The following is a 26,605-nucleotide window of genomic DNA, read 5'->3' on the forward strand; positions in this document are numbered from 1 at the left end:
TCAATCTGCTGTGTGAACAGACACGGTTAGTTGTGCTCCCACGATGTTTATGTTAAAATAAGATCCTCCCCCCCCCCCCCCCCCCCCCCCGCACACAGAGTTTGATCATTCTGCCAGCATGCGATGCCTTAGTTCATTCACCCAGCCAACATTTGCTGGAGGAAGCGCCAGCATTCAGTCTGTGAGGTGAGCAGCTGTGCTGGCTGACCCGACAGAACGCGCAGGGGCGGGGATCGGGGAACCCAGAGCGGTTAAGTGGCAGATGAAGGAATGCAACCTAGGTCTAACATATTGTCTTCTTTACCCTGTTCCACAGCCAGTGCAGCTGTATTGCAGCAAGTGGTGACCGCAGAGACCCTCTAGTCAAATGAGGGACTATCATGTTATATATCTGATATAACGCATATCAGTTTAATTTTCCCTTAAGTATACTTCCAATTAACACGCTTATTAAAATGTACAAAGTCCATGCATTCTTAATGAACTATACCCAAACCTAATGTCATCAATGCAATATGTACACACCCAATCCATCATCAAAGACTTCTACGGACGTGATGAAACTTGTACTCATTCAGAGGACTTTTTTGTCTTAATCAAACCGTCTATGGACTGCTTCATCTTATCCTTTATCACCCCTAGGATTCTGCGGTCCGTTCTTTTCCCAGCTGACCAATCAACTATAAAGTTTCTACATAAAGGAATAACATGGCTTCAGCCCACTTATTCCTCTCTTGCTTCTTCCAACCAGCACAAGTTTGCCGAGACTCTTTTTTGGGTACAGAAACCCAGAAGATTTGGTATTGCATCCGCTTCCAGCTCCCACTGCTGGGTAAAGATGCTGTGCGAGGGGAGAGAAAGGAGACAGCGTAAACAGACAGACGTCTCCAACCATCTTGACTGGAGGCTGGTTCACAGGAATAGGTGGTGGCTAGAAATAGGCGGTAAATTTTTAACTAGACTATTGTTTCTGAGGAGGGCTTTCCCTGTTTCCCAGTCTGGTCCTGAGCTCGTGGTCTCATGCCATCCTCTGGCCTCAGCCCTGAATTCTGGGACAGCAAAATGACTCCATGCCCAATGGCCAGGGTTTTGTTCAGCCTCGGACGATTGCTGTATTTGAGCTTACACGATTTCTAGGACACTGTTTTCCGAACCCGGAGGCATTTCCACAGGACAAGGAGGATCACTAAAGAGCATCTTAATGTCTTAGAAGCAACGGCAGCAAATGGAACGAGCAGAGTTTGAACCTATTTTACAAAGCGCATCTGTGATCACGAAGAACACATATGAACTCGGGGGGTGAGCTGACGGACTGGTAGGTTTAGTGAACCAGCAAGCTCACTGGATTTCAGGAGGCCCACATAAACATTGCACTAGAGCTGGAAACCCAAGCTTTATAAATAGTATAAATTATCTGTCTATTTGAAAACAGGGCAGTGAAATTTTTAAGTGTCCCAAGGGCTTCGGGATTAGCTAAACTAGTTTAAAAATGTTCTATTTAAGAAAACAGGAAGTAAGTTTGGCCCAGACTGTAAAACAGGTGGGTCTAGCTGGTGGATCTGTGTAGTACCTCCTGCTCTGCTTGTTTCTGGCTAGACTCTGCCACCTTAAACAGTGTCCACAAATAGGGGGGCAGGGAGAGCTAGAAAACCATCAGACACGTCCACAGGGGTCAAGACAAGGAGACATTTGGAGACAGGTTTCTTGATCCTTTGGCAATAAAGACCTGTCGAGTCTGTGAAGGGTTAGAAGCAGGACAAGGGTCCCAGAAACCTGGCCCTCCATTAGAAATTCTACTTCACATGCCACGGGTTCACACTTAGGAATGAATGCTGCTCAGGCAATCCCAGGAACACGCTTTAGCTGCTCGGCTAGGTGTGTGTGTGTGTGGTTTGTGGTGTGGTGTGTGTGTGTTTGGCGTATCTGTGTGTGTGGTGTATGTGTGTTCGTGTGGTTTGTGGCGTGTGTGGTGTGTGTGTGTGTGCGCGCGCACGTGTGTGTATGTAGTGTATGTGTGTGTAGTTTGTGGCGTGTGTGGTGTGTGTGTGTGTGCGCGCGCACGTGTGTGTATGTAGTGTATGTAGTGTATGTGTGTGTAGTTTGTGGCGTGTGTGGTGTGTGTATGTGCGTGTGTATGTGTGGTTTGTGGCATGTGTGATGTGGTGTGTGTGTGCACATGTGCATGTGGTATATGTGTGTTTTGTGGTTTGTGGTGTGTGAGTGTATGTGTGTTTGTGTGATTTGTGGTGTGTGTGTGTATGTGTGTGTGTGTTGTGTGTGTGTAGAACAGATCCATCCATGAAAGACACTGAGTCAGCCGAAGTCCCGGACCACCCCATTATATCACTACCACCTTTCCTTCAAATGATCCCAGGGACCTAGCTAGCTCTCAGGAGATCCCAGAGACCTTCCAATATCAGCACTGTACGACAAGCCAGGCCGTGATGACATCTGTGGGCGCCTGGCCACTCCGCAGAACCACAGATGCTCTTCTCAGCCCCAAACCAATGGCTTCCCCAGGCCGCCACATCATGAACAGCCGTGACTGTCAGGATTCTGCTCACACGCCTTCATGGTCAGCAGAACGAGCCGTGTCACTTGAGACGGTCACTTGCAATTGCTCGCAGAAACGTGATTATGATTATGATTACGGAAAGGCATGCACCGTACTTTCTGTTCTGTCTTCTCTCCCTCCGCCTTCCCCCAATTCCACAAATAAAGAACCACTAACTCTCCTCACGTGTGCCAGTCAAGAGCTAAGCCACGTAAAGAGGCGATAACGCACACTAGGGAGGGTGGAACTGGAGGCGTAGAATCATTTCCCATTTCTTCCTGGGAGCTGATTTTGATGACTCTGCTTATCTCCTCCCTCCAGCGTACCCAGTTCCTGTTGGATTCCTTGCCAATTAAAAGGCGTAAGAGCCTGTAGAATGTGTAACAAGAAGCTAATGAAAGCCATGGGGATGGTAAAAAGCCAAGGCAAGGAGCAAACTGCATGGTGCTCAAAACTGTCCTGCTCCATATGGGCGCAGTAAACCTACTTCAGAGCCTGCCTCCTAGCAAAGGCAGACGCTTAAATCTATTCAATACTGATAATATAAACTGAATTAGAGAGCCATGGCTGAATCATGGCCCTCTGATAACGGAAGATGGTGTATTCATTTACATGTTGACCAAGAGCTTTTGGTATCATTGAAAAAAGACTGCCATAATATTTTATGGGGGGGGAATAAATATAAACACTGTATAGTCCATGTCACTGTAGACGTTTTAAAAATATGAAAAAAAATGGGAAGGAAATCCACCAAAAGGCTAATAATGTTGAGGCCAGGGGCTCAACTACAGGCATGTTTATTTCCTGTTCCTACTTTCTCACACATTCGAAACTCCTACAAGAAATAAATATTTCTCTTAAAATATATAATAAATAACAGACATTTCTATTTAAAGCTTAGATGAATAAGCTGGGTGCTTTCTGAAGTTTCTTTTGCTATAGCTACATTATATGTAATAATAAATTTACTACATTATATGTAGTAAAAAGTTTAAGGACCGAATGTCTGATTGACTAGTATATTTTTGTAACGAAGCATGAGCCTGGCCGGTACCATTGTCAGTCAAGCTGTGTTTCTTCTGCTGGGGCCCAGACAAAAGGGATGTCTAAGAGGAAGGGTTTGCTTTAGCCAGCGGTTTACGAAGGGATACCATCCATCATGGTGGAGAAACATGGTAGCAAGAGCATGGGGAACCCTGGTTACATTGCATCAAGCAGCCAGGAAGCAGGGAGACAAAAGCTAGCGTTCTGTTGTCTTCTTTTTAAGGAACGTGGGACCCAACCCCGAGCTTCTCAAGCCAGCTAAACCTCTCTGGGCACGTCTTCACACACACATGCAGAAGTGTGCCCCCTCCACAATTCCATCTCCTATAAAGCTGACCAGGAATCTTAACGACCGGAGAATACATTCTGCATTTCAGATTCAAGAGGAAAACCAACTCTCCACACTGTGGACCACCGCCACAGTAAGTTCTAGAAACACCAGCCTGATAGAAAGTGAGGGAGTGCCCGGGTAACTGCCATACGCAAAAGCATCTTTAGGGAACCCATCAGACCCACTGAGGACATCCTCATGAACAGGAACTAATGCAAACCATGTCTATTCGCCTCTTAAATTCTGAGAGCATTACAAAGATAAGGCCACTGTTTTCTGCCAATAGTAAGTTCAATCTACTGTATTCTAACCCATGGAGAAGACATGTGATGTTTTTTAAATCCTTTTCTCTTTGTTTTCTTGTGTTACATGCATGGTGGTGGTGCTGGTGGTGTGTGTGGTGTGTGTGTCTGTGTATGGGCAGAAGAGGGATAACAGAAGTCGGTGTTAATTAGCCAATATACACTGATAACTAGATTGTAGAATTCAAAGCCACAGAGGTTCTGATCGCTATCAAGAAGCAACTGATAGATGCCCCACTGTTCGGAAGAACACAAGAGCTCTACCACAGGGTTCCCCATGCGCTGGGCATGCACTCACCACTGTCAAATGCCCCGGGTGTCTAAACTTGTGCCTAAGACGGTGAGGAAAATTCCAGCTCTTTTCACAAGCATTGGCAGGCTCATCCAGACATTCATTTGGTAGCCTGATGCTAATCAAAGGCGGATTCTCTGCAAAGTTACAAATTAACTCATAGGTGTGTTTCCAGCAGAGATACAAATTACCTCGGACTGGTCGGAAGAACAATCCAGTGCTTAGCTCCTGCTGTCCTTTGGGACATGAACCAGTCTGGTGTGTAGCCCAACAGCCCCTATTCTATTGCTTCATTAACTGCTCTGTTTCTCAAGTGGTCCTTGGGCAAGTTTTACATCTGTACTCATTCTTTCAACTACCTAACTGACAATAAGACTCAGAGTGATTATTTCATAAGTGGCTGGAGACCCAGTGGGCGGAAAAAAACTGGTCCAGCAGGAACCACCGGACAGAGAAAAATCTCCATCGACACAGCCTGAGTCCTTCCCTCGCGTCCTTTGTATGGCTACCAACCCTCTTTTCTTCCAAAGCAGAGCACTGTTTATAAGACTCCCTCTATTCCTATTCCTTTCCATTCACTCTCCCACCCCCTCTTTATTACCAAAACACCAAAACTAAAACCTGCCCTTATAGGTAAATGTTTGTGGTCTCCAGTGGGAAGATACAAACCCTGCCTCTGATCACCAACTTTTGTACAATTATATGATAGGAGACCACACATCCATAATGCGTGAATGTGATAAGTTGTAGAACCAGGTCTCTGCTGGGTACTTTTCAGGTACCTGGGCCTTTGGAAGTTGTTGTTTGGGTCACTATCCTATTGTTGTGAAAAGATCCCATGACCAAGGAAACTCTTTTAACGGAAAGCATTTAACTGGAGCGTGGCTTACAGTTTCAAAGGCTTAGTTCATTATCATCACGGCAGAGACCGTGGCAGCTGGCAGACAGGCATGATGTTAGGAAAGTAGCAGGGAGAGCTACATCCTGGTCTGCCTGGGAGGCAACTTGGGTCTGGTTTGGGTTTTTGACACCTCAAAGCTAACTCTTAGTGACACATTTCCTCCAACAAAGCCACACTGACTCTAAGGAAGCCACACTGCAAGAACATCATTCAAGGCTTTTGATTTATAACTGGCAAAGAGATTCTTTCGAGTTGTGTTCGAAGTTTAGCATAGCTTAGGGTGTGGCGCCTGCAGCTCCGTTTGCTGAGTCTCCGTCCATCATCTTGGGCTACTCACTCAGCCTCCAAGCTTATGTTTTTGAGTCTCATCAAAGCAGCCGCTCTCCAAGGAAGCTGGTATTGAACCTCAAAGAGAAAGGGAACTCCTCTTCGGAAAGAGCTCTGAGGACTTCCCAGCTCTTCTTTCATGCTGGGATGGAATACTGCCCGTGTCTCCTCACTCTCTTCCCAGTAACAAACATAATCTTACTTTTATACCGCTTTTCCATTTTCAGCGGTGCTCATCCTTAAACTATGAGTCGAGTCTCATTTAAGCTCTAATAAAATCTCATCTTTCCCACTAAATTAACAAAAGTCTATTTCAGCTTGTGAGAAAGAAAAGAATATTAAAAAAAAAAAATCTAGCCTTGGGACTCAGGAGATGGTTCGGTTAATAAAGTACCTGCTTTGTGAGCACGAACCGGCATCCAATCTTCAAAACCCATGTGAAAAACTCTAGGTTGGTGCTGTGGGCTTGTTGTCCCCATGATGGGGACAGGGAGGGGGACGGGAGCGTTCCTCCGGCTCAGCTGCTGGCTAACCTAGACTATCCGGTGAACTCCAGTCCAGTGAGACCTCGTCTCCAAAAGGGTGGACAGCACCTGAGGAAGGAGGACCAAGGCTGTCCTCTGCCTTCTCTGTGCACCCATTACACACGTGTGCACACACAGAAACGTAAGTCTTTAATTTTCTCTCAGCGCTATCTCTGACAAGTGACTCCGCAAGGTTATTAAAATTTCTTGGAACATAAAGTTATTAGAACTGCTGGCCTAAAATTGCCAGCAAAGGCAACGTTTCATAAATATTACTGGACACAAGGCACCGCAGCATCTACCTACCAAGATTTTATAACTGTGCCCTAGCAGCTCTCAGAATACAGGCAGATTGGGCCAAGAATTACCGGCTCAGGGAGTGAAGAGTTTTACCAAGAGCCACACTATAAATGAATGGAGACAGGATTTCTCCTGGAACAGGAGCACTGCAGTGGTTTTAATGGCAGAGCTACTGAGCATTCCCCTTGATTGGGAGGACTGGCTGCCTTGTGTGCAGAGTCCCTGATACTGGCTGGGGCAGGAGGGACCTAAGGACCTGGTGACTTCTCTATAGCACATGTCCTGTGGCAAAAGCAACTGTTTTAAGAGAGGCAGCAACCATGAAAGGAAAAGACAGTCCTACACATCCACAGAATCTTTGTGGAAATCTTATCTAATATACAGAAATTATAATGTATATGCGTGTGCCGGTGTGGGTATACGAGCGTGCGTGCAAACACGCTTGCGCACTGTTGTGGGTATACGGGCGTGCGTGCAAACACGCTTGCGCACTGGTGTGGGTATACGAGCGTGCGTGCAAACACGCTTGCCTGCTGATGGTGCTGCTCCGCTCTGTGCCAGCCCGCTTGGGAGTGCCAAGTGAGACCCAGGGATTAAACTCAGGTCATCTGTCTTGGCCGCAAGTGCCTCCACCCACCAAACCATCTCCCTTTCTGCTAGTCCTTCAAGAACTTCAGTGATGACCATTACTTTTAGCGCTACGAATAAATATTCACATGGATTTCTTGAAAATCATAAAAAATATATTTAATTTTATATTGTATTTAAATTTATATTGTTTTTCTGTGTAGATGTTTTCAGACATCCAGTTATTTTGTTTCTTTTTAATCCTTTCTTTCCCCTCCCTACATAACTGGATGCGGAGACAGAAAGCTGCACCATCGAGCAAACAGAAGCTCAACTTTCCTGCATCTCACCCTGAAGAACTTGAGCACAAAAGTGATTTTTTTTAATTTTATATAAAAATAACCCTGGGTTGCCTTTTCTATCTCCACACTTACAGGTGGGCCTTCCCACCTGTGGGCGCTGCAAACGCCACAAACTCAACAAACAGCCGGCGGGAAACGACAAGAAGACCCACAGCGCGCACACATCTTGGTTGGTATCCCTGAGTAGTGTGACGTAACTATCTGTGAAGCACTTACATCATATCGGGTATTATCAATACTCCAGAGAGGACTTGCAGGTCACACGCACACACAGAGGGCTATTTTATAGAGACTTGGACATCTCTTGCTTTCCAGAAAGGTCCTGGGACCATCTTCCACGGACACTAAGAGATGGCCCATCTTTCCTTCCCACCTACACTGGGGCTTCCTGGCGAGGACACACGACACCAACGCTAAAGCATCTTACTTTTCCCATGCTCTGAATTCACCGTATCTTTTGCTGCGATAAATGCACTCCCACGTTAATCACTTTAATTAGATTATACTGCGGTTCCTTTCTGCTGCTTAGATGCTGAGTTTTTTTTTTTTTTTTGAAAGATCTTCCAGAGGGAATGGTGTTTATCCTTGAACTCTATCTATCAGACACAGAGCTGAGCCGCCAGGATGAACACTTTTCCACGGGGAAAGGCCCCTGTGCCTCCTGGGCTTGCCCATCTCAAAGCCACAAGCCTCTCTCACATCCAACCGATAGGGGGTACCAGCTTGGTTAGATCAGGAAGTTTTCCAGCAACTGTTCTCCACATGAGCCTTCTGAATTATTTGTTGGAGAGATGAATGAATAGCTCTAACTGAGTTTCCAACTATATATTGTCACTAGAGATCTGTTTGTTTTCCTGTCACTACTGTCCTGTGGAGATTGTTCTCCAGAGCAAAGATTCTCAAACAGGGAAGTACTCCCACTCTCCCACCCTACCCCATCCCCCAGGAACCTCTGGCATGAATTGCAATATTTTTGCCTGTAGGAAGTTGAAGGAGTAGGGTTGTTATTGATGTTCAGCAAGCAGAGGCCCGGGGAATTGCTAAGCATCCTGGGATGTAGAAGGCAGCACCCACAACACACTAGGCCTCATGAGTTTCCCCATTCAAGATAGCAAGAGCACAAAGGCTGGGCAGCCCTCCGCGAGGGAAGGGAAGTAAAAGCAGACCTTAGGAAGGCATGTTCCCTCGGGCCTTTCAGAGAAGATTACCACCCACAGAATAGAGATCTGAGTCAGGGTTCCGTCTCAGGCAAACAGCCTAGGGATGCCCCGTGATGGAAGTGTCCCAATGTATCCTCACGAAGGAATTCGTAAGGCTGGACTCGCTGCTAGACAGAAACGCTTCCACAGGAAAGCATCGCCGACAGGATGGGAGAAACCCACCCTTCACATTCAGCTCTGTCTGCTCGGGAATTTGGATGGTGTGAGCAGTGAGATAGACTACAGGTGCTAACCAGACCATACCGGTCACTTCAGGTTCAGCCTTTTTGATTGCCTCGCAGGCTTCTCTTCCTTAGGGGACGCATTGGGCAGACGGAAGAAATAAACACCGCCGCCGCTGCCCGTGACACCTGAGGAAACCTGCAGCCATCTCCTGTTATAGTCATCTCCACCCCTCATTACAGATGCCGGCTGGCTGGCAGATGCTCAGAGGAACAGCTTCATCAGCCCTGCGCATCTCATTACTTATCTCAGAGAAAATCAGGCAGGCTTCCAAGGCTGCAGAAGACTCGGGCTCTGTCGGGGGATGTTAATTACGAGCAGACTTAAGAAGCATTCATCTGCTTTGGTAATCGTGCCAGGGTGTGTCTGCGTTGGCCAAACAGGATGAGGATGGGAGACCAGGGAGAGGTGAGTTTCTTGGACCAGTTGGTAAAGCAGAGAATTAAAACCAGATGGCCCCCGCGTTGTCTGTTTTAGCCAAGTTCCGAACAAAATATTTCTTCGGCTGAAGTTTAAATTAAATGGACGCCTCTCTCCCTCACTCCCAATCATCTAAACTTGTCCCTTTAAAAAAGAAAAAATGAGCCGGGTGGTGGTGGCGCACGCCTTTAATCCCAGCACTCGGGAGGCAGAGGCAGGCGGATCTCTGTGAGTTCGAGGCCAGCCTGGTCTACAAGAGCTAGTTCCAGGACAGGAACCAAAAGCTACGGAGAAACCCTGTCTCAAAAAATCAAAAAAAAAAAAATGAGTTCTTGTTTTGCTTTGAGATAATTAATTTGTATTTTAACACACCACCCACACACGTGTACATACATATACAGAGGGAAGAATACAAACCAAAATACGGAAGCTGTTCTTCTCTGGGTGGGAAAATCACAGATTTCAATATCATATATATTTTTTATATGAAGTCTTCCAAAATTCCATAACTAGGCACATGATATTTTTATAGTGAGAAAACACTCTGCAGCAGGACAGCTATTTATAGCTCACAGATTCTAGTCCTTTCTCTACTTATAATCCAGCCTCGCCTCTGTGGCTGTCTTCTAAGTATTAGGATGGCGGTGTATAATGAAAACAGACAAATAACCACAGACATGAACAAACTCTAAATCTTAGCCAGTATTATATACTTAGCTAAACAACACAGTGCTGCAGAAGAGGCTAACACATTGCTCAAGAACCAAGTGGTCTGTTTCCCACTAAAGAGTACATGCCATCATGAGCACAGTTAAAGGGAAGGACAATGGACACCAGGAAGAGGATAGATTCCAGGTCACACGTAGGACCCTGGAAACACAAGCTCAAACCTGAAAAAGAACCCGACGTAGAGTTGCGTTTAAGTTCAATGTTTAATTTATATATAACCCGTACACTCAGTTGTAGCAGACGTTGGTTTAGGTGAAGTACAACTATTTCTCTTAAAATATGGAATAACATACACACATCATGCCTAAATCTCATGGTCATGGAAAAATAGAAGGGTCTTGCTACAATACTAGCAAACCTCCAATAACTGAGCGCAACATAGGTCAAAGATTGGACAGCTCCATGGTCAGGGGAGAAACGTAGCAACCATTCAGGTTCAGACACTAATAAACAGCCAGGTTCTTCAAAAATGGCGGTCTAGTGGCTCTGATTGAAGCAATCCTTGTAGGAGCCCTCAGTATATATGCTATGAAGGCCAGTGATTGGAAAATAAGGGAAGAGAGAGTTCAAAGTCACACTAACTTGAGGAAAAGAGGCAATCATTTGGATCAATGGATCCCCATCAGCTCTGGTCTTACACTGGCCTCGAGCTGTTTAAGTAACCCTCAAAGACCGAGAGTCATGCCATATTCTTTCAGGCCCTTTCCCCTCTGTTTTGAAACTTGTATTGGATTTCTAACCAATAGACCTATAAGGTAACAAACCTGCGTTGCGATCCGTAAAATGTGTGGTCATTTATGACAGGAAGGAGTGGAAGGCTAACACATCTCGTTTGTCTTAAACTAGGCTGTACATCTGGCTTGCCCTCCCTTTCTAGATAACTCTGAAGGCTGATGACCTTTTCCTGTGTGACTAAATCCATGAACATCCGTGGAATCGGATGTCCATATTTTTGCTATGCTAGTTTTTAGATTTTCTTTAAATAGTCTGCGAGAGTTCTTGGCACACAGCTTTCCAAACGTAGTCTCTGAATGGTGTCTTTTAAACAGCAAAACTTTTAACATTAATATAGTTCGATATTTTAGGAATCTGTCCCTTGTATGTTCTTCTAACACCTGTCTTGTTGCATCTTTCCAGCAAGGACCAGCAATCCTCCTTGAATTGGGTTTTGTGTTTGGTAAAAGCATATTTATTTCTCCCCAGAAAAAATTAATAAAAAGGTACCTTTCTCTCTTGCTGACCTTTCATGCCATGTATACCATCAATAGGGGCATAACGTGCAGACTTAGTCTTCAGTTTCTAATCCTTCAGTTTATCTGCTCTGTATGAAACCAGATTATTTTCAATTTTGCTGGGCTCTGCAACAGGTCATTGATATCTAGAAGCAAAGCCTCTAGCTTTTCCTTTTTCAAGACTGTCTTACATATCTTCTGCCTTTTGCATTTCCATATAAAATTAAAAACCGGCTTTCAATTCACATATGTGTGAAGAACCCTACTGAGTTTTGGGTGAATCAATAAATCAGGTTGAAATGGTTTACCATCTCTGTAACCTACATATATATAATCTGTAGTCTACAGATATATAATCTTTCTGCAATTATTGAATCAGTTTTTTCCCATAATGTGTTATGGTTTCATCATAGCAATTTCACGACTGGCATTTTTTTTTTTTTTGGATTTTCGAGACAGGGTTTCTCTGTAGCTTTTGGAGCCTGTCCTGGAACTAGCTCTTGTAGACCAGGCTGGTCTCGAACTCCCAGAGATCCGCCTGCCTCTGCCTCCCGAGTGCTAGGATGTGCGCCACCACTGGCATATTTTTAAAATCTCAACACCCACCTGATAATTTTGGGGGTAAAGATTTTGAACTGTCAGCCTTGTACGTGTAAAGGTTTTTATGTTTTCTTCACTTTCTCAATAACTTTATTGTTTTCAGAGAAGGAGCATCCTGCGCATCGCTACTCTAAATGGCACTATATTGTAAACAGCACCCTTTCCACGGCTATCTCTTTGTTTCTGTTGCTTAAGGAGGTATAAAGAGGCATAAGAGGTATCTTGGCTTGGTTCCTATTGGCTTTATGCCCCCATCACTCCTGAATCAAGTTCTGTGCAGGATATAAAATGGGACGACCCGCTCTATGAACATCGTGACCCCACCTTAATGTCTGTTGCTAAAGTACATCTGCCGTTTCTTCTGTCCTTCTTGGGAAGCTTTTCTAGCATCCACACCTCCCCTTCCTTCTGTTTCTTCTTTCTCCTACTGCTGGAGATTGAGCCTAGGGCTTGATGTGTGCATGGCCAGAGCCCTACCAGTGATCTACAGCCTCCGTGTGTGTGTGGTGTCTGTGCAGTGTGTCTGCATGTGTCCGAGAGCATGCTTGTGCAGACGCGCATGCCCAGAGAGATCAGAAGTTGACATCCAATGTTCTTCCTTGATGGCTCATCAAATTCTTTACTCGTGAAATAATGGCTTGATGTCTCATAACTGTTGTGTGTGGTTGTTTTTTGTGTCATGCTAAAGCAGTCTTTTGAGCTCCCCCACCCTTGGGTTGGGGTATGTATGTAAACACGTGGAAGATGAATGCGGGGGGGGGGGGGCAGTATTCAGTATTCACTGAGAAGCCCTCTCAGCTCTATCCGATGTCTCTGTATTTCTCTTGTATCTCCGTCGATGCTGCCCGACATTTCTAACCCACATGCCCAGATCCTGGAACATATGAGCCCGTTGTGACTGGAACCCAGCATACGCCACCCCGAAATGTGGTTTATGACAACTTTTAACCAAAGATGTGTCTCTGACAATATCGGATGAATGAAGCTTCTTTGTATTCAATTCGCTAAGTTTTTATATCATATACAGACAGCAGCCTCTACCTAATGCTTTTTATTGTACTCAGCAATTTAGCTGATGTTTTTCCCGCCTTTTCTCTTAATATGGAAAGTTACCTTGCTTGGTTTTTTAATGCTACACTCTATTACCTTCCCAGAGCACCTGTACTTGGCTGTGATGCATTATCTTTTCAATATACTGCTGCACTTAATCTGCTGACATTTTGTTGAGGACTGTCAATACTTTTAGTGGAAGTTTTCACCCAAAATACCATTTTCTGCCCCGACTTTGTATGGAGATATTCTTTTTAAAGCTAAGCTTCTGTGAACCAAAGAGATGACTCAGTTGCTAAGATTATGAGCTATCCTTCCAGACAACGGGAATTCAATCCTAGGACCCACGTCAGGTGGCTCCTGCAATTCCAGCCCTGGAGGATCCGACATCCTCCTTTGGCCGCCACGGGCACTACTCAGGTACACATACTCACACACAGATACACATACATACATACATACATACATATAATTAAAATATAAAATCGAAAAACTATACTATCTAGTCCGTGTCCACATTGAGGCAAGCATGTGTAGTTCTCTTATCTAATTTTCGTGTTATTTCGTCCTGGAAAGACAGGAATATTTCTGAGGGTAGAACAAGAGACTGTTAGAGATGCCACTATTGCCAGGCATCTCCTGTCCTGCCCTGCTCGCAACTCATGATCTACACGAAACCCATCAAAGACGGAGCTGGCCTGCTTCAGACGAGCGACTTCGTACACTGCACGTTCCTAATAAACCCACCGCGGCAGCGTTAACCAGAAGCCATCGGAGCACTCTGGTAACAGAGCTTTTATTCAAAAGTAAACCAAATAAAACGAAACCCTTCCTCTTGAAGTGCCCTCTGGCACTGTCCTCGGTCCCTGTACATACTAATCACCGTATCCTTTGCTCCGCACGTGGTGCCAGGGCAGTACGCACGCCCGCAGTTACGTTTTTACGTGACTCTAACTCAAAGTCATCAGAAAAACTCGCGAGAGCTGAATTGGCGGACTGAGTATTGGTCCCCTGCAGGAGGCTGAAATATTGCAGTCAATCCCTTGTGGTTGAGCTGTGCTCTGTAAATTAAAGCCTTTCGAGGTGGAAAACGGATACATGCCGTGAAAAGTAAGATAGGTAATAATAATAATAATAGATAATTTCAATGAAAAAAGTGGAGATAAGGTGCAGTTTGTCTTAACCGTTCACCTCCAGAACACTATTTATTTTATACTAAAATGTGAATGTTAGAGGCTTCACAGAAACGCAAGGCCTCCTCTTACGTCAGCGCCGGGATGAAAGGCGGCAGGATCTGCACCCCTTTGCTGCTAGCCATGGAGAGCTAGGTTAGTTGAAGCTGCGCATTGCAAAACGCTTGATTGCAAGAAGTGACAGTCACCCTGAAAGGGTGCCAAGTGGTCAGCTCTGAAATACCCAGGGTCGCGGGTTACATTTCATCGATTCCACTCCCTGAGCACGTACAGCTCTTTGTATTCTGCTAGGAAACAATAAACTGCCTCTTGTTTCCATGGTGATTTCGGAGCGCAGGACTCGAGCTTACAAGTTACCTTTTAATCAACAGCAATTTTCCTCTGGATGATGCTCCTGCGGTACCCTGAATTCTATTAGCACCGCAGTAATTTTCTTGCTGCCTCTGGTCAGGGTGGGGTGCACTTGCTCTGGGCAACTGAGGTTTCACCTGAGGGGCAGAGGAGGGATCCCAAAGCCAAGAGGTGTGGCGATATGATTAAAAGTGCAGAACGAAAACAAAGGAGACCACCGTCTCGAATGCAAAATTGCAAACTTTAAAGTAAAAATTTAGAAATAAAGGACAGAAAAGGCATCCTGCTTATGCCTCAGGAAGATTTCTCGCCTGCTTGCTCTGAGTCCCTACAAAACCTGCGCCCAACACCACAAATGTCCTTCGGACCCCATTTCTTTTCTTAATGTTAGATGATAATTTTTCTGCTGTGAGCATTAATAAATAAATTGATTCTCTATTGATTCTGGCCCAGGCAATAAAACGCACGGCTTTAAGGAAAATGTCGACTGATCCAGTTATTGCTAATCTTTAATGGGACTCAAAACCACCAGCTAAAGACCACAAAGACTATGTCTGCTTAATGAATATTGAAAGAATCAGCCCAGATTCGAGTAAGTGGGCAAGAAAACGGTTATTATCGTAAGCAAAGATCAAAAGAGATGGGAGAGACTTGACACACATGTTCCAATACGGTCAGGCCTCACATGGAATCTTTTATGAATGGCTGGCCCGGGATGGTGGTTGGACCAGCAGCAAGGATTTAGATACAGTGTCTCTATTCTTTAAGCGCAATGTATTGTTTTACTTACAACTGTTTCATTTCGTGGGCAATGCAGCTATCGTCAAAAGCAAAGAAGCCATTATACAACAGGTTCTCTGGTAGCTCATAAATCCAGTCCTCCCTGAGTTTACCGACCAAGCGCAGACACCCCCGTTCTTGCCCTCATTCAGTTCCTTTCCAGTTTCCCGCTGCTAGTGCACAGTCATACAAATGGGAACGCGATTAGGAGGAATCTGAAGAGATGCGCTTAGCAAACACACCATGCCGACAGGAGCCAGCAAGCACCTCCTTAACCACTACACATCCGCAGCACCTCGCCGGTCCCATCTCTGGGACTCCCGTTTCATCTTAGATCATGCTAAAAACAACAGAAATACAAAAATCCCAATAGAGCCACGGCTTGTTTTATCATAGTTATTTATTTGCCTGCTGATTCTCCTGGCTCGATAGTGATGGGATACAGCATTTTTTTTTCCAAATTGTTCAGGTGTTCATAGATAGGGCACAGTGTCCAGGAGACGAGGGATGCCAAGGTACCGAAAATGAACACATAACAATAGCCACTACTTTTATTCCTGTACCAGGCACCATGCTAGACAATTTTCTTTTTCTTTTCTTTTTTTTTTTAAAAATTTTTGAGACAGGGTTTCTCTGTAGCTTTTGGTTCCTGTCCTGGAACTAGCTCTTGTAGACCAGGCTGGCCTCGAACTCACAGAGATCCACCTGCCTCTGCCTCCCGAGTGCTGGGATTAAAGGCGTGCGCCACCACCAACCGGCTTAGACAATTTTCTTATAATCTTTGATTGCTCAGCTTGACTGAAGTAAAATTAACAACAAAAAAATGTATTAAGGGCATGTAATGTTGTAAAGCATGTATATACTGAAGTGATAATCTCAAATGACCAAACCTCTACCACCTCACTGGTGCCTCTGTGTGTGTGTGTGGGGGGGGGGGTGGTGTTCGTGTGCATGTGTGTGAGAGAGTTTGTAAGTATGTATGTGTTTATAACAATTGTCATTTGAGTTTTGAGTCTCAAGACCATCACTAAAAGAAGAATTCAGATTTCAACCCCCTCCCCCAGGTATATCTTAACCATTTGATTTTTTTTTTTTTTAAGTTGAAATTCTTCTCTTGGCCCTTGGCAGCTTCTTTCTTTCTGCTCCAGACATGGGGCTGGCCCAAATGAAGCCATGCGCCTATGACTGAATACGTTAAATACTAAGTTGCAATACTGTCGGTGAGCTCTGCAGAGTTCTCCCTGGGAAGATCCACTCCGCTCCTGAGACATCCTTATTATCTTTAAGATAAAAGCTGTGTCGGCTCTAACACTCCTACCACAATTAAAGCGGATGAGTCCGCTATCAGTCAGATGCGGACGGACAGGAGCAGGTTTTGCACTTACAGAAACCATCTCCCCTGGATTCCTGGTGGTGACGACACTAGGCGGTGAGGTGGCTGTCGGGAGTTCAGGGCCAGTGTTGTGCTAGAAGAAAAAATGAATAGAGAAGACAACTCACCAGTTCCAGGCACTGTCTGTGGCCATAGGCAGCGGCATAGTGGATGCTATTGTAGCCTTCCTTGTCCCGGATGGAGGGGTTCGCGTCATTTTGAAGCAGAAACTCTAGACAGCTGTAAGCATAAAGATGCAGCCTCAGAAACACTTTTGTACAAGAAGGGAAGCACGAACCCCTCTGCCCAGAAGGGACAGTCAGCGCGAACCCCTCCGCACCAGAAGGGACGGTCAGCGGGAACCTCTTTGCCCAGAAGGGACGGTCAGCGGGAACCCCTCTGCACCAGAAGGGACAGTCAGCAGGAACCCCTCTGCCCAGAAGGAACAGTCAGTACTTTTTTATTTGGGTAATTAAATGTTCGCTGACAGGACCCTGTGCACGGCACACTAAACCTGAACGTAGCTCTGAACACAGGTCATTCCCCAGCAATAGCGTTCTATGGACATACCATCCCCAGGCTCCGAAAGGGTGGCAGAAAGAAACCATCAATTTATAATTTAGAAAACATTAAGAATTCTTCCCAGAGAATTATTCAGTCCAGGACAGAGCTAAACTAGACGGCAACAGTACAGACACTGCAACAGAAGCAATGTGGGATTTGGATATCCTCCACGTAGGGCCTAAGGAAAAGCCAAGCCCAGTGTTCGGCAGCAGGGGCTCATTCTTCCTGCGCCCAAGGAGGACTAGCTGCTCGGCCGTTTGCGATGCAAGATCAAGGGAACATTAGGTGCCGGACTCGGACAGGGTGGTGTGTCCACTCACGGCCCTTTCTCTACTACTTACTTTGCCCCCTTCCTCACCAGCGAGCCTGGGCTGGCCCGGGGCAAGCCTGCAATCCAACGGAGAAAGGGGGGCTTCCTGAGGGAGCTGAAAAGTCTCTATTTTTTTTTTTAAACATTATCGTTTTAAGTTTAGATGTATTACGGTGAAACTTGCTCATTCTGTTTTACCCACAGCAGTGTCTCTGTCCCTATCCCAGAGATACTCGGGGATGTCCTATGACCGGCACCAGGGCTCTCCTTGATGTCTAGAACAAGGACACAGGGAAGGCCTTAGAGTGAACACAAGTTTTCAGGCACAGAAGCTCATTCCTTTGGCAACTCGAGAAGAGAATAAACCCAATGTGGAGTTTATTCACAGGCCTGCAGGCTCTCCAAGCACTGTACCCCCTGGGGATGAGCCCCGATGTGGGCAACCTGGTTCATTAGCTTGATCACTGTGCGAAATGACCGCTCACCGCTGCCGTGGACCTCTGCACGGGTCTTTCTGTGACTAGACTGTCGAGGAGCGCTCATGTGTCAATGCCCCTTAGTGATGGCAGATACTCCAGACCCTTGCATAGCAACAGCAAAGTCCCTGGCTGAAGCCAGGATGGGGTAGTAGGGTCAGGGGTAGCTGCTTACAGGAAGCAGGAGGTTATCTGTAAGTCAAGGACCCAAGGGCTCTGAAGACCTTCATTTATAGAATCTGCTAATCAGTTATCCCCAGGTCATCAAAGTAGAACCTAAGGTCCCAAGTGGAGGCATAACATGTCCCCCATGAGATATGAGACGTGACAGAGCCAGATGCTGGCCCATCACGACGGCAGTCAAAGCAAGCCTATAATCTTATAAAGAGTTCCACGCATGAGAACAGCAGAAGGATGGACATGTTAAACGTGGGTCTGTATCCCCTCCCTCTCTCAGGATTCCCGATGAAACCCCCCAGCAGGAAGACAGGCGTGTGGCCACCCCGAGGGACAGAAGACTGTGGCACCCCAGTGGCACCCCATTTTATGACCTGAAGAAACTCACAGTGCAGCGTCTTTTTCCTTCACTTCCCGGGCTCTGTCAAGGTCTTCGGAATTGTCGTGGGCGTTCCCCAACATCATCTTACTTCTCAGCGTAAGATATAGGGGAACAAAAAAAAAAATCACAATTAATTTTTTAAATTAAAAGCTGTTGATCGTTTTTTCACAATGACATCTCAGTGATTTTTATCCCAACCCGAAAGGGACATACATTGGCTCTCTCCATGGCATCTAGGAAATGTATTTCCTCCCAAGGAATCCAACTGAGAGCATTGCTTCTCCCTAGCTGTGTGTGCTTGAGAGCAGAATCAAGCTGCCTACCCCTCTACAGGCAGCCGAGAATTTTCCAAGTAAAAAGAAACCACTTACCATCTCAGGCTCCTCCGCCCGCTACCACAAACCCTCGTGCTTTCTGGCCAGGCCAGCATCTCGCTTCCTACGGGAGAGCCTGGCCTCCATCTCCTAGACTTTTCTCTTCTAGCCCTTAAAAGGTGAAGAATACTTGCTCCCTAGTCCTTCCTACAGCCTGTCTTCCCCGGAGCACAGCACTGCGCAACTGACAGCCTGTGTTCTGTGAGATCCCGGGGGTGACATCTTATTAGAAACATGTTCGTGTCAACACAAAACGAAGTGGGCCTGCGCATGTTAATCTGGGCGCGTGCTTGTGTGTGCACATATATGTGGGGGTCAGAGGTGAACTTCGGGCATCCTTTCTGAAGAACCACCCACCCTGGTTTCTGAGGCACTGTTGCTCACTGCTCTGAGGGTCACCTGGTAGGCTAGACGGGCTGCTTAGCAGCTCTCGCCACACCTGGGTTGCTTTTTTTAAAGATCATTTTTTTTATTGTTTTTATTGATGTTTTTATTGATCTGCGTATGTGTGTCAGGAAAAGCCACGTGTGTGCAAGTGTCCGTGTGAGTGAGATCCCTTAGAGCTGGGATCTTAGGGACACGCGCGTGTGAGCCAACTGAACTCGGGTCCTCTGAAAGTGCAGGAAACACTTCTAACTAATAAACCATTTCTTCAGCCCAGATACCTGGGTGCCCACCGCAGACGAAGCATTTAAGGGAGAATGATGGAGACTACTGTGTATGCCAAATAAATCCCAATAGGTTTTCAAAGCCCGGTCTGAAAAATCTGGGCTTGACAGCGCTCCTTTGGCATTTACCGCCAGAGCAGAGAAGAGAAGAAATTGTGCGATGGCATGTAATAATCATAACCCTAATAATCAATAACCTAAAGAGAGAGAATGGGGAGGCCTAGGGCTTGGGTGACCCTCCACTCTGATCGAGAGAGTCCTCCTCTGCAGTTTCCAGGAGGCGGTGTGAAGAAAACCCACGCCCTCCCCCTTACTGGCTCTACCCCGAGATGAAGCCCAGACCGGGCCATGCTTACTTTCTCTCCATGTCTGACGCGGCGGCGTAGTGCAGAGCCGTCCGTCCCCAGTCATCTGCTTCGTTAACGTTGGCTCCCGTGGTCACTAACGCTTTAACACAGTGGAAGTGGCAGTTTGCGGCTGCGTAGTGCAGGGGGGTCCTGAAAAACAAACCGTGGCCATGATGGTTGTCGCTGTTTCCTATTCCCCTCTACTCGGTCCAGCCGACAGACTCCTCAGAAACACTGGCTGCAGGATTCTCGCTTCATTTCTCAGGGTGTGGGAGCGGAGGGACAGGAAGCCCAGTCTGCAGAGACCGGCAGGGGGCTGCTAGCAAGGCCAGCCATGGTGGCACTGTCCTGGGCCTACTGCAGGTTAGATCTGTTATTGCCTGTACGTGCCAAGACTGCCCCATGAAGAACCTTCCAGATCATCTTCGTTAAGACCATCCTTAGAGACTGACGGGGGAGAGGGGAGGATGGCGGAGAGGACAGTGGAGGGCACAAACACAAAGTCTGTACTTTACGCATATAAAAGAAAATGCCGCAATAAAACCCATCGTTCTGTATTAATTAATGGATGCTAATACATTTTGTTTTGTTGTGTTTACAAACCATCCTTAACTCTAGTCAAGCTTCCCTCTACTTCCTGGTTGGGATTTTCAAAGGACCGAGCCCCACCTGTGACAATCCCGTTCTAAAACCACCTGTCTTCCCCCGTTGAACAAGGCTTAATTTCTTAGCCTGGAATTGAAGGCGTTCCCAAGCTGACTCGATTTCCCCTACAGAACTTCTCCCGCATCTGTGTACACTATGAACCCATGAAGGCAGAGTGGATGATGGGCGTCTCGGGGTCACGTTCAGACTTCACCTTTGCCCACGACCGTGTCTCCTCGGGAGGATTCTTTCCTAACCTTTAGATCACAGTTACCCTTCCTCGTCCAGAAGCTAGCCTCTTTACTTGAGAGACCGGAAGCAATTTATATTACTTATTTTTAGTTTCTAATTAGTTGACTTTTTTTTTTTCTGGTGTGACTAACCAATATCCGAGGAAGAACAACCAAATAAAATACTAAAAACAGAGTAACTTTAGCTCAGGAATTATGTATTAGTTTTAAGCATTTTTTTTTCATTTTAAACATTTTGTAGGCAACTTATGGTTCTTTAACTAGTTGATTTTCTCTTCGGTCCAAAAGGGAAAATTATAATTATGGAATTATAATATTTTACATATTGTGTTGCTTTTGTTTTAATTAATGACTAGGCATCAAGGATCCCAACGGGGCTTAAGGATAAAGAGAAAGCTAGATTCAGGGACACATGTCTAGAAATTCTAGCACTGGGGGCACCGAAGCATAAGGGTTGTGAGTTCAAGGCCAGACTGGATGAAATAGCAAGATCCTGTCTCCAAACTAAACGCGAGGTCTATGGATGTAATTCAGTCGTGAAGGGTTTGCCTAACATGTGCAATACTGTGGCTTTGATTGATCTGCAGAAATACGAGAGAGAGGGGGGGGAGGGAGACGAGAGGTGGGAGGACAGATGGGAAGGAAAGGGGAGGGGAGGGAAAGAGGGGAAGGGAGGGGAGGAAGAAAGTGACACCGTCCTCATTTCCAGGAGACTTGCAGACAGATGGGGACAGACACTACTAGCACAGGGCAGTCAGGAAGCGTTCAGGGTGCAGAGGAAGGACGTTTCCGTAAGAGGGACGAGAAGGTTTCACTAGATGTGAATCTGGAAGGCTGGGTAGAGAGTCATCACAGGTGGGTGGTCAGAAAAGAAATCTGAGTCAACCACCAAGAGCCGGGGTAGCGAGGAGTTGCTAGAGGGTAAGGGTGTGTGTATACACAAACCTACTTACAGTCATGTATCACATGAGCATGCATACATGCTGTTGTGTGTCACAGGCAGGCTGTGTCTTAAGAACTGTAGTATTAGGTGGTTTTGTCAATGGGACCACTACGGCCATGTGGTCAAGTGCTGAGTGAAATGTGGTTAATTGGTACATGCTTCTCTCCCTCTCCCTCTCCCTCTCCCTCTCCCTCTGTGTCCATGAAGCAGCTAGCGTCATGACCCAGTTTAGCCATTCAAGGGATTGTGAAGATAAGAGAAGCTTCAAACCACCACTGGTGGTCTGTGTTCCTTTAATATTCCAAATGTCGAAAAATCATCTCAAGATGAAATGCCCTATATGGAAAACAAATGCTGTAAATCTTTGGCCCATATTTAATTTTTTAAAAAAAATTTTGATTTGTATGGCCGTATCATCTTTGTCTGGGTGTCTGTCTCTGTCAGGGGAGTCGGGAGCTCCGGAAGACAGCATCAGCTCCCCTGGAGCTGGAGTTATAGGCAGTTATGAGCCGGCAGACAAGGGCACTGAGGATTGAACTCCAATCTTCGGCGAGAAAAACAGGAGCTCTTAAGTCCTGAGCCCTCTCTCAAGCCCGGATTTTGAGTTTAGTTCTATGATTTTTCTCAAACATATCCAAGGAGGCAATTTTTAAGAAAGCAGAAGTTGAGAGAACCCTTAGCTCATGGGTCCAGTCAGCCTTGCTGGTATTTCCCTATAAGGAAGAATCACCCATGAAGATGGAATGGTCCCTGTTGTCCCATGGCGATCACCTTGACAACAGGCCTGTGCCATGGCCCAGTCCCCACTCTCGGTCAGGCCCCAGAGGCGGGTCACCCCAAGCACCTACCTCCCACATTTGTCCCTTCTGTGAAAATCTGCTCCGCCGCTCTGCAAGAGTTTTATACATTCTACATTGCTGGAAAGACAGGGAAAGCACAGTTAGTACGGCCAAGGCTAATTACTAAGGTACCTCCTGGAAGAGGCATTTCCTGCAGAGTGGGGGCTGGGCCGACATGATAGCTTCGGGTCTAAAATTCCGCTGGCGAGAAAGAACCTGGACACATCCCAGGAGTGCCGCATTACAAGGGTCTAAAGTTCTCTCTCAAAGCTAATAAATCTATAAATGAAAGAGCTTCGTGGAACATTTTCAACGCAATGGATAAGGAATTTAATGATTATTATATGATTAAGGCCTCCGGTGATGGTCTCATCATTTATACTAAAATTCTTCTTCAGGACCATGAGAAGTCTATGAAATCACCACAGCCTAACAACTCCACGTCATGTTTAAATGATGAAGCCGAGTAGCTCAGCACTGCCTTGTATCGCAGCACAGTAAATCCCCACAGTAACCACTTGCAATGGGGAAAAAAGATGGCTGCGCTCCCCTGTCTTTGCAACCCAGGTAAATCAATGTGCTGGACCAACACTGGGAGTGATGTCAGGGAGCACAGCGATCGTCCCGTGCAGCGCTGTCATTCACAAGAACAGTAAATCCCACGGCACAGAGAAAGGACCCACTGAAGGGAATTTTCCTCTGGCAGGGCATGTGGCTAATGTTCATTCTAATAGGGCATTTCAAACAGAATCGCAGCATGGAGCCTTGTCACGTTCTGCGCTGGTCTGATATTCTTTAAAACGTGAGCATCACCATCCATCATCGTTCTAAACTCGATATCCTAAGAAGAGGCTCTGAACGTACTGTCTATTGTCTTGGTGTAATTTAAATAAGAAAAATGATCCCATTAGAGATAAGTTTTAGCGCACGCACCCTTGTGTGCGCACGCGCGGGAGGGGGGTAGTCTTCCCCTAGCGTGCGTGCGTGCCGGGGCGGGGGCGTCTTCCCCTTTCCACACCTACCCTTAGGAGCCTCTTGTCTCAGATAGCTGCATGCAAGAGTCACAAAATATTTGAATGTTTAATCGGCACGGCACGCCAGCTAACACGCAGCACCTATCTCTTCCTGAGTGACGGATGGAGAAGGATCAAAGCCATGGCTAGGTTAGACCTGCGTGACTCATAAATCTCACCCAGTTTGAGGACTGAGGTTGGGGGAAGGGACCCGCTTTTAAAAATACAATAACTCTGTATACGAAGAGTTAGTCTTCGGCTCCAGAAGGGACCCATTTAAATAAGGAGCTTTACAGCTTCACGGTTCATTCACCCCTGATAAATTGGGAATGTCTTTAGTATCACACATGATAAATGGAGAATTCCTTAAGTACTAGGAAACCGATTGAAAACCAACGCCTTCCCAATAGAAGGTCGTCCAAAAGACACTATGTTTGGTCAGTGTGTGGTCATGTATCAACAATACATTGATCAGAGCTTTGGTCTAATCATTGATTTGCTCAAGAAAAAAGCTGATGAAAAAAAAAAGGCTTTTTTTCTACAGGGGGAAAGGCAGGGAACAAATCACTCTGGCCCATGTTTAGGATTTCCTTGAGCTTTGTTACATTTAAATCCTTCTAAAAATTTCTAATTTTTCTTTATTGTAAAAATGTATAAATGAGCATAAATGGATTCAATCCTTTATCCTCTCAATCACCACCCATCCACTTGTAACAAAGAGGGGAAAACTTAAGAACAAAGTTCAAATTAATTTCTTTTCTTTAAGATGCCAAGTAAAAAAATCCACGCTGCCGTCAGCTGCTGCCTTACAGCCGTGTGGGGCGGGGACTGAGAGCCGAGAGCAACACAAGCTCTATGCGCTACGCAGGACGGACTCTTCATCTTTCTTTGGAAGAACAAAACCTGAGCGATGTGGAAGTGGAGTTCGTGACACTCGGTATTTGGTACAAGTGACTGGGGCCCCATTTGCTGAGGAAATTGCTTTCGGTGCATAGGCAATTTATGTCACTCAAGATGCACGAAGTCGTCAAGCCGTGGAATGGCGACCGCCCGGTACTCACCCTCCTGCGGCAGCAGCGTGAAGGCACGTTCTTCCAAACGTATCTGGGGTGTCTATTTCAAAGCCTGCAGACAGCACGTGCTCGTTACTAATCAAGGACACTATGCTATACTTTTGTCCTAGTCAAACCACAGGAGACATTGCAGAGACAGAAAAATCGGTTAGTAGGAAAGCCAGGACGCAAGCAACCGTGTAGTCAGAAGGAGGTCGTCCCGGAAACTAAGGGCAACGGCTCAACACAGCAATTTCATAGGAAGCGCCGCGGAGTCAAGGTGGATTCATTTTTGCATTCAGGCCTGAGTGTGCCACAGCCTCAGCTTCAATCCCAGGGAGAGAAATTTGTGAGACCAATTTGAGCTAAGTAGGGCAGCGGACAGGCAGACAGAACATACGAGGACCATGGACAATAGAAGAGTGACCGGAACAGGCAGGGACAGACATGTGTGTCCCAAGCTTCCTGTGGGTCTCGGATGTGGGAAGAATGCTTTCCTGCAAGGATTTCGTATTTTTAAGCCAACAGCCGTGAAAACAGAATCCACCATAGGTAAAGTTCTTAGAGGGAGAAATAAACCTCCGGGAGAGCTGATGTTCATTTATAAACAATCTCCACCCTGCAGGCTTCTACCACTTTGGAAAGCCCAGGGATTTCTTAATATATGGGGATTGGCAGAAGCCATGCTAAGAAAGATCAGCAAAGCTCAAAGCAGGGAGAATCTCTGGTTCCAGAGAGCCCCACATTAAAAATATAAAAATTAAACCTTCTTGAAAGGGGGTCTGCCTTGATGATGTTTCAATGCCCATGGGCCATTTTGAACAATAACATGGTATTTTCTACCACTGCAATATTGAAGATTTGGGCCATTTTCTTTGGTTGAATAGTATTAATGTGAAGGAACCAATTTAAGTCTCAATTGTTTTCTTCTATGACTTAAGGTTCCGTATGTAAGTTCTGGCCCTCCGCCACTCAATTCTGGACCACTGGCCCCCAGACAAGACTCTCATTCTAGGCAGGAATGCTGGCATCCCAAAAGCTTTGATGTCAGGGACTGCCAGGAGCTGTCTCATGCTGGGAGGCTACGGAACCACCTCACCCTGCCGAGGCAAGGCAACAGCCAAGCACTGTAAGCCACCGAGACCAGTCACCTAAAGCCATTTGGCTCATGGACAGGGACAGGACACACCGGGCCTGGTCGCTGGCAGGGTTCCACTTACCGGATGATAATAATTTCCTGCAGCAGTCAGAGTGAGCATTTAGGGCGGCTAGGTGTAAGGGGAACATGCTATGGATTCCACACCTAAAGAGAAAAATAGCCACTCACAGTAAAAGATCCCAAGAGCACGCAGAACAATTGTCCTCTGCAAGTCCTCCAGTCGTGAAGTAATTTTTTAATTTTCCCATTCGATAAATAGTTAAACAACCATTTTCTACCTTAAGATGGCCTTTGTTCTAAATCAATCAAAAGCCCATAACCATATGTATGTGCATTTTTGTGTGTGTCCATATAGATGTGTGTGCACTTATGCTTGTATATACATATGTATGTGTGCACACATGCACGTGTGCACGTGTGTATGCATGTACCTGTGTGTATGTACATATGCGTATGTAAATATACTTAGGTGTGTCCATACATATGTATGTGCGTGTATATATTTATATGTACATATGTATCTATGCATATATATTTGCTAAAAATATGAAGAGTTAAACATGTATTACCCTATTTTTTTCAGCTTACTGGTTGGACATCTCATTCATTCATTCATTCATTCATTCTCTTACTTATTATTCAACACTCTGTGAGCCTAAGTACCACGCCAAGTACCAGATCTAATAGCAGTAAGCAAGACAACCCTCCAGTGGAAAACCACCTATTTATTCC

The 26,605-nt window shown here is 45.9% G+C and overlaps 1 protein-coding gene across 4 annotated transcripts in view; it reads right to left on the reverse strand.

The window, feature by feature from the left end:
• Ankrd44 (ankyrin repeat domain 44) overlaps window positions 1-26,605 on the reverse strand; it is a 211,123-nt gene that overhangs the window by 30,858 nt on the left and 153,660 nt on the right. For 3 of the 4 annotated variants that reach the window (XM_041668373.1, XM_041668371.1, XM_041668370.1), the window contains exons 11-16: window positions 25,935-26,017; window positions 24,724-24,787; window positions 22,659-22,727; window positions 19,981-20,121; window positions 18,589-18,669; window positions 16,802-16,913 (exon numbers count right to left, since the gene is read on the reverse strand). In XM_041668373.1, the coding sequence (XP_041524307.1) occupies window positions 16,802-16,913; window positions 18,589-18,669; window positions 19,981-20,121; window positions 22,659-22,727; window positions 24,724-24,787; window positions 25,935-26,017 (550 nt within the window). Of the gene's footprint in view, window positions 1-16,801; window positions 16,914-18,588; window positions 18,670-19,980; window positions 20,122-22,658; window positions 22,728-24,723; window positions 24,842-25,934; window positions 26,018-26,605 lie in introns of all 4 variants that reach the window. The other variant, XM_041668369.1, reaches the window with a different exon arrangement.

Source organism: Microtus oregoni, unplaced genomic scaffold (genome assembly GCF_018167655.1).
Source record: "Microtus oregoni isolate MIOR12 unplaced genomic scaffold, Mior012 000018F_ref0000195, whole genome shotgun sequence".
NCBI lineage: Eukaryota > Metazoa > Chordata > Mammalia > Rodentia > Cricetidae > Microtus > Microtus oregoni.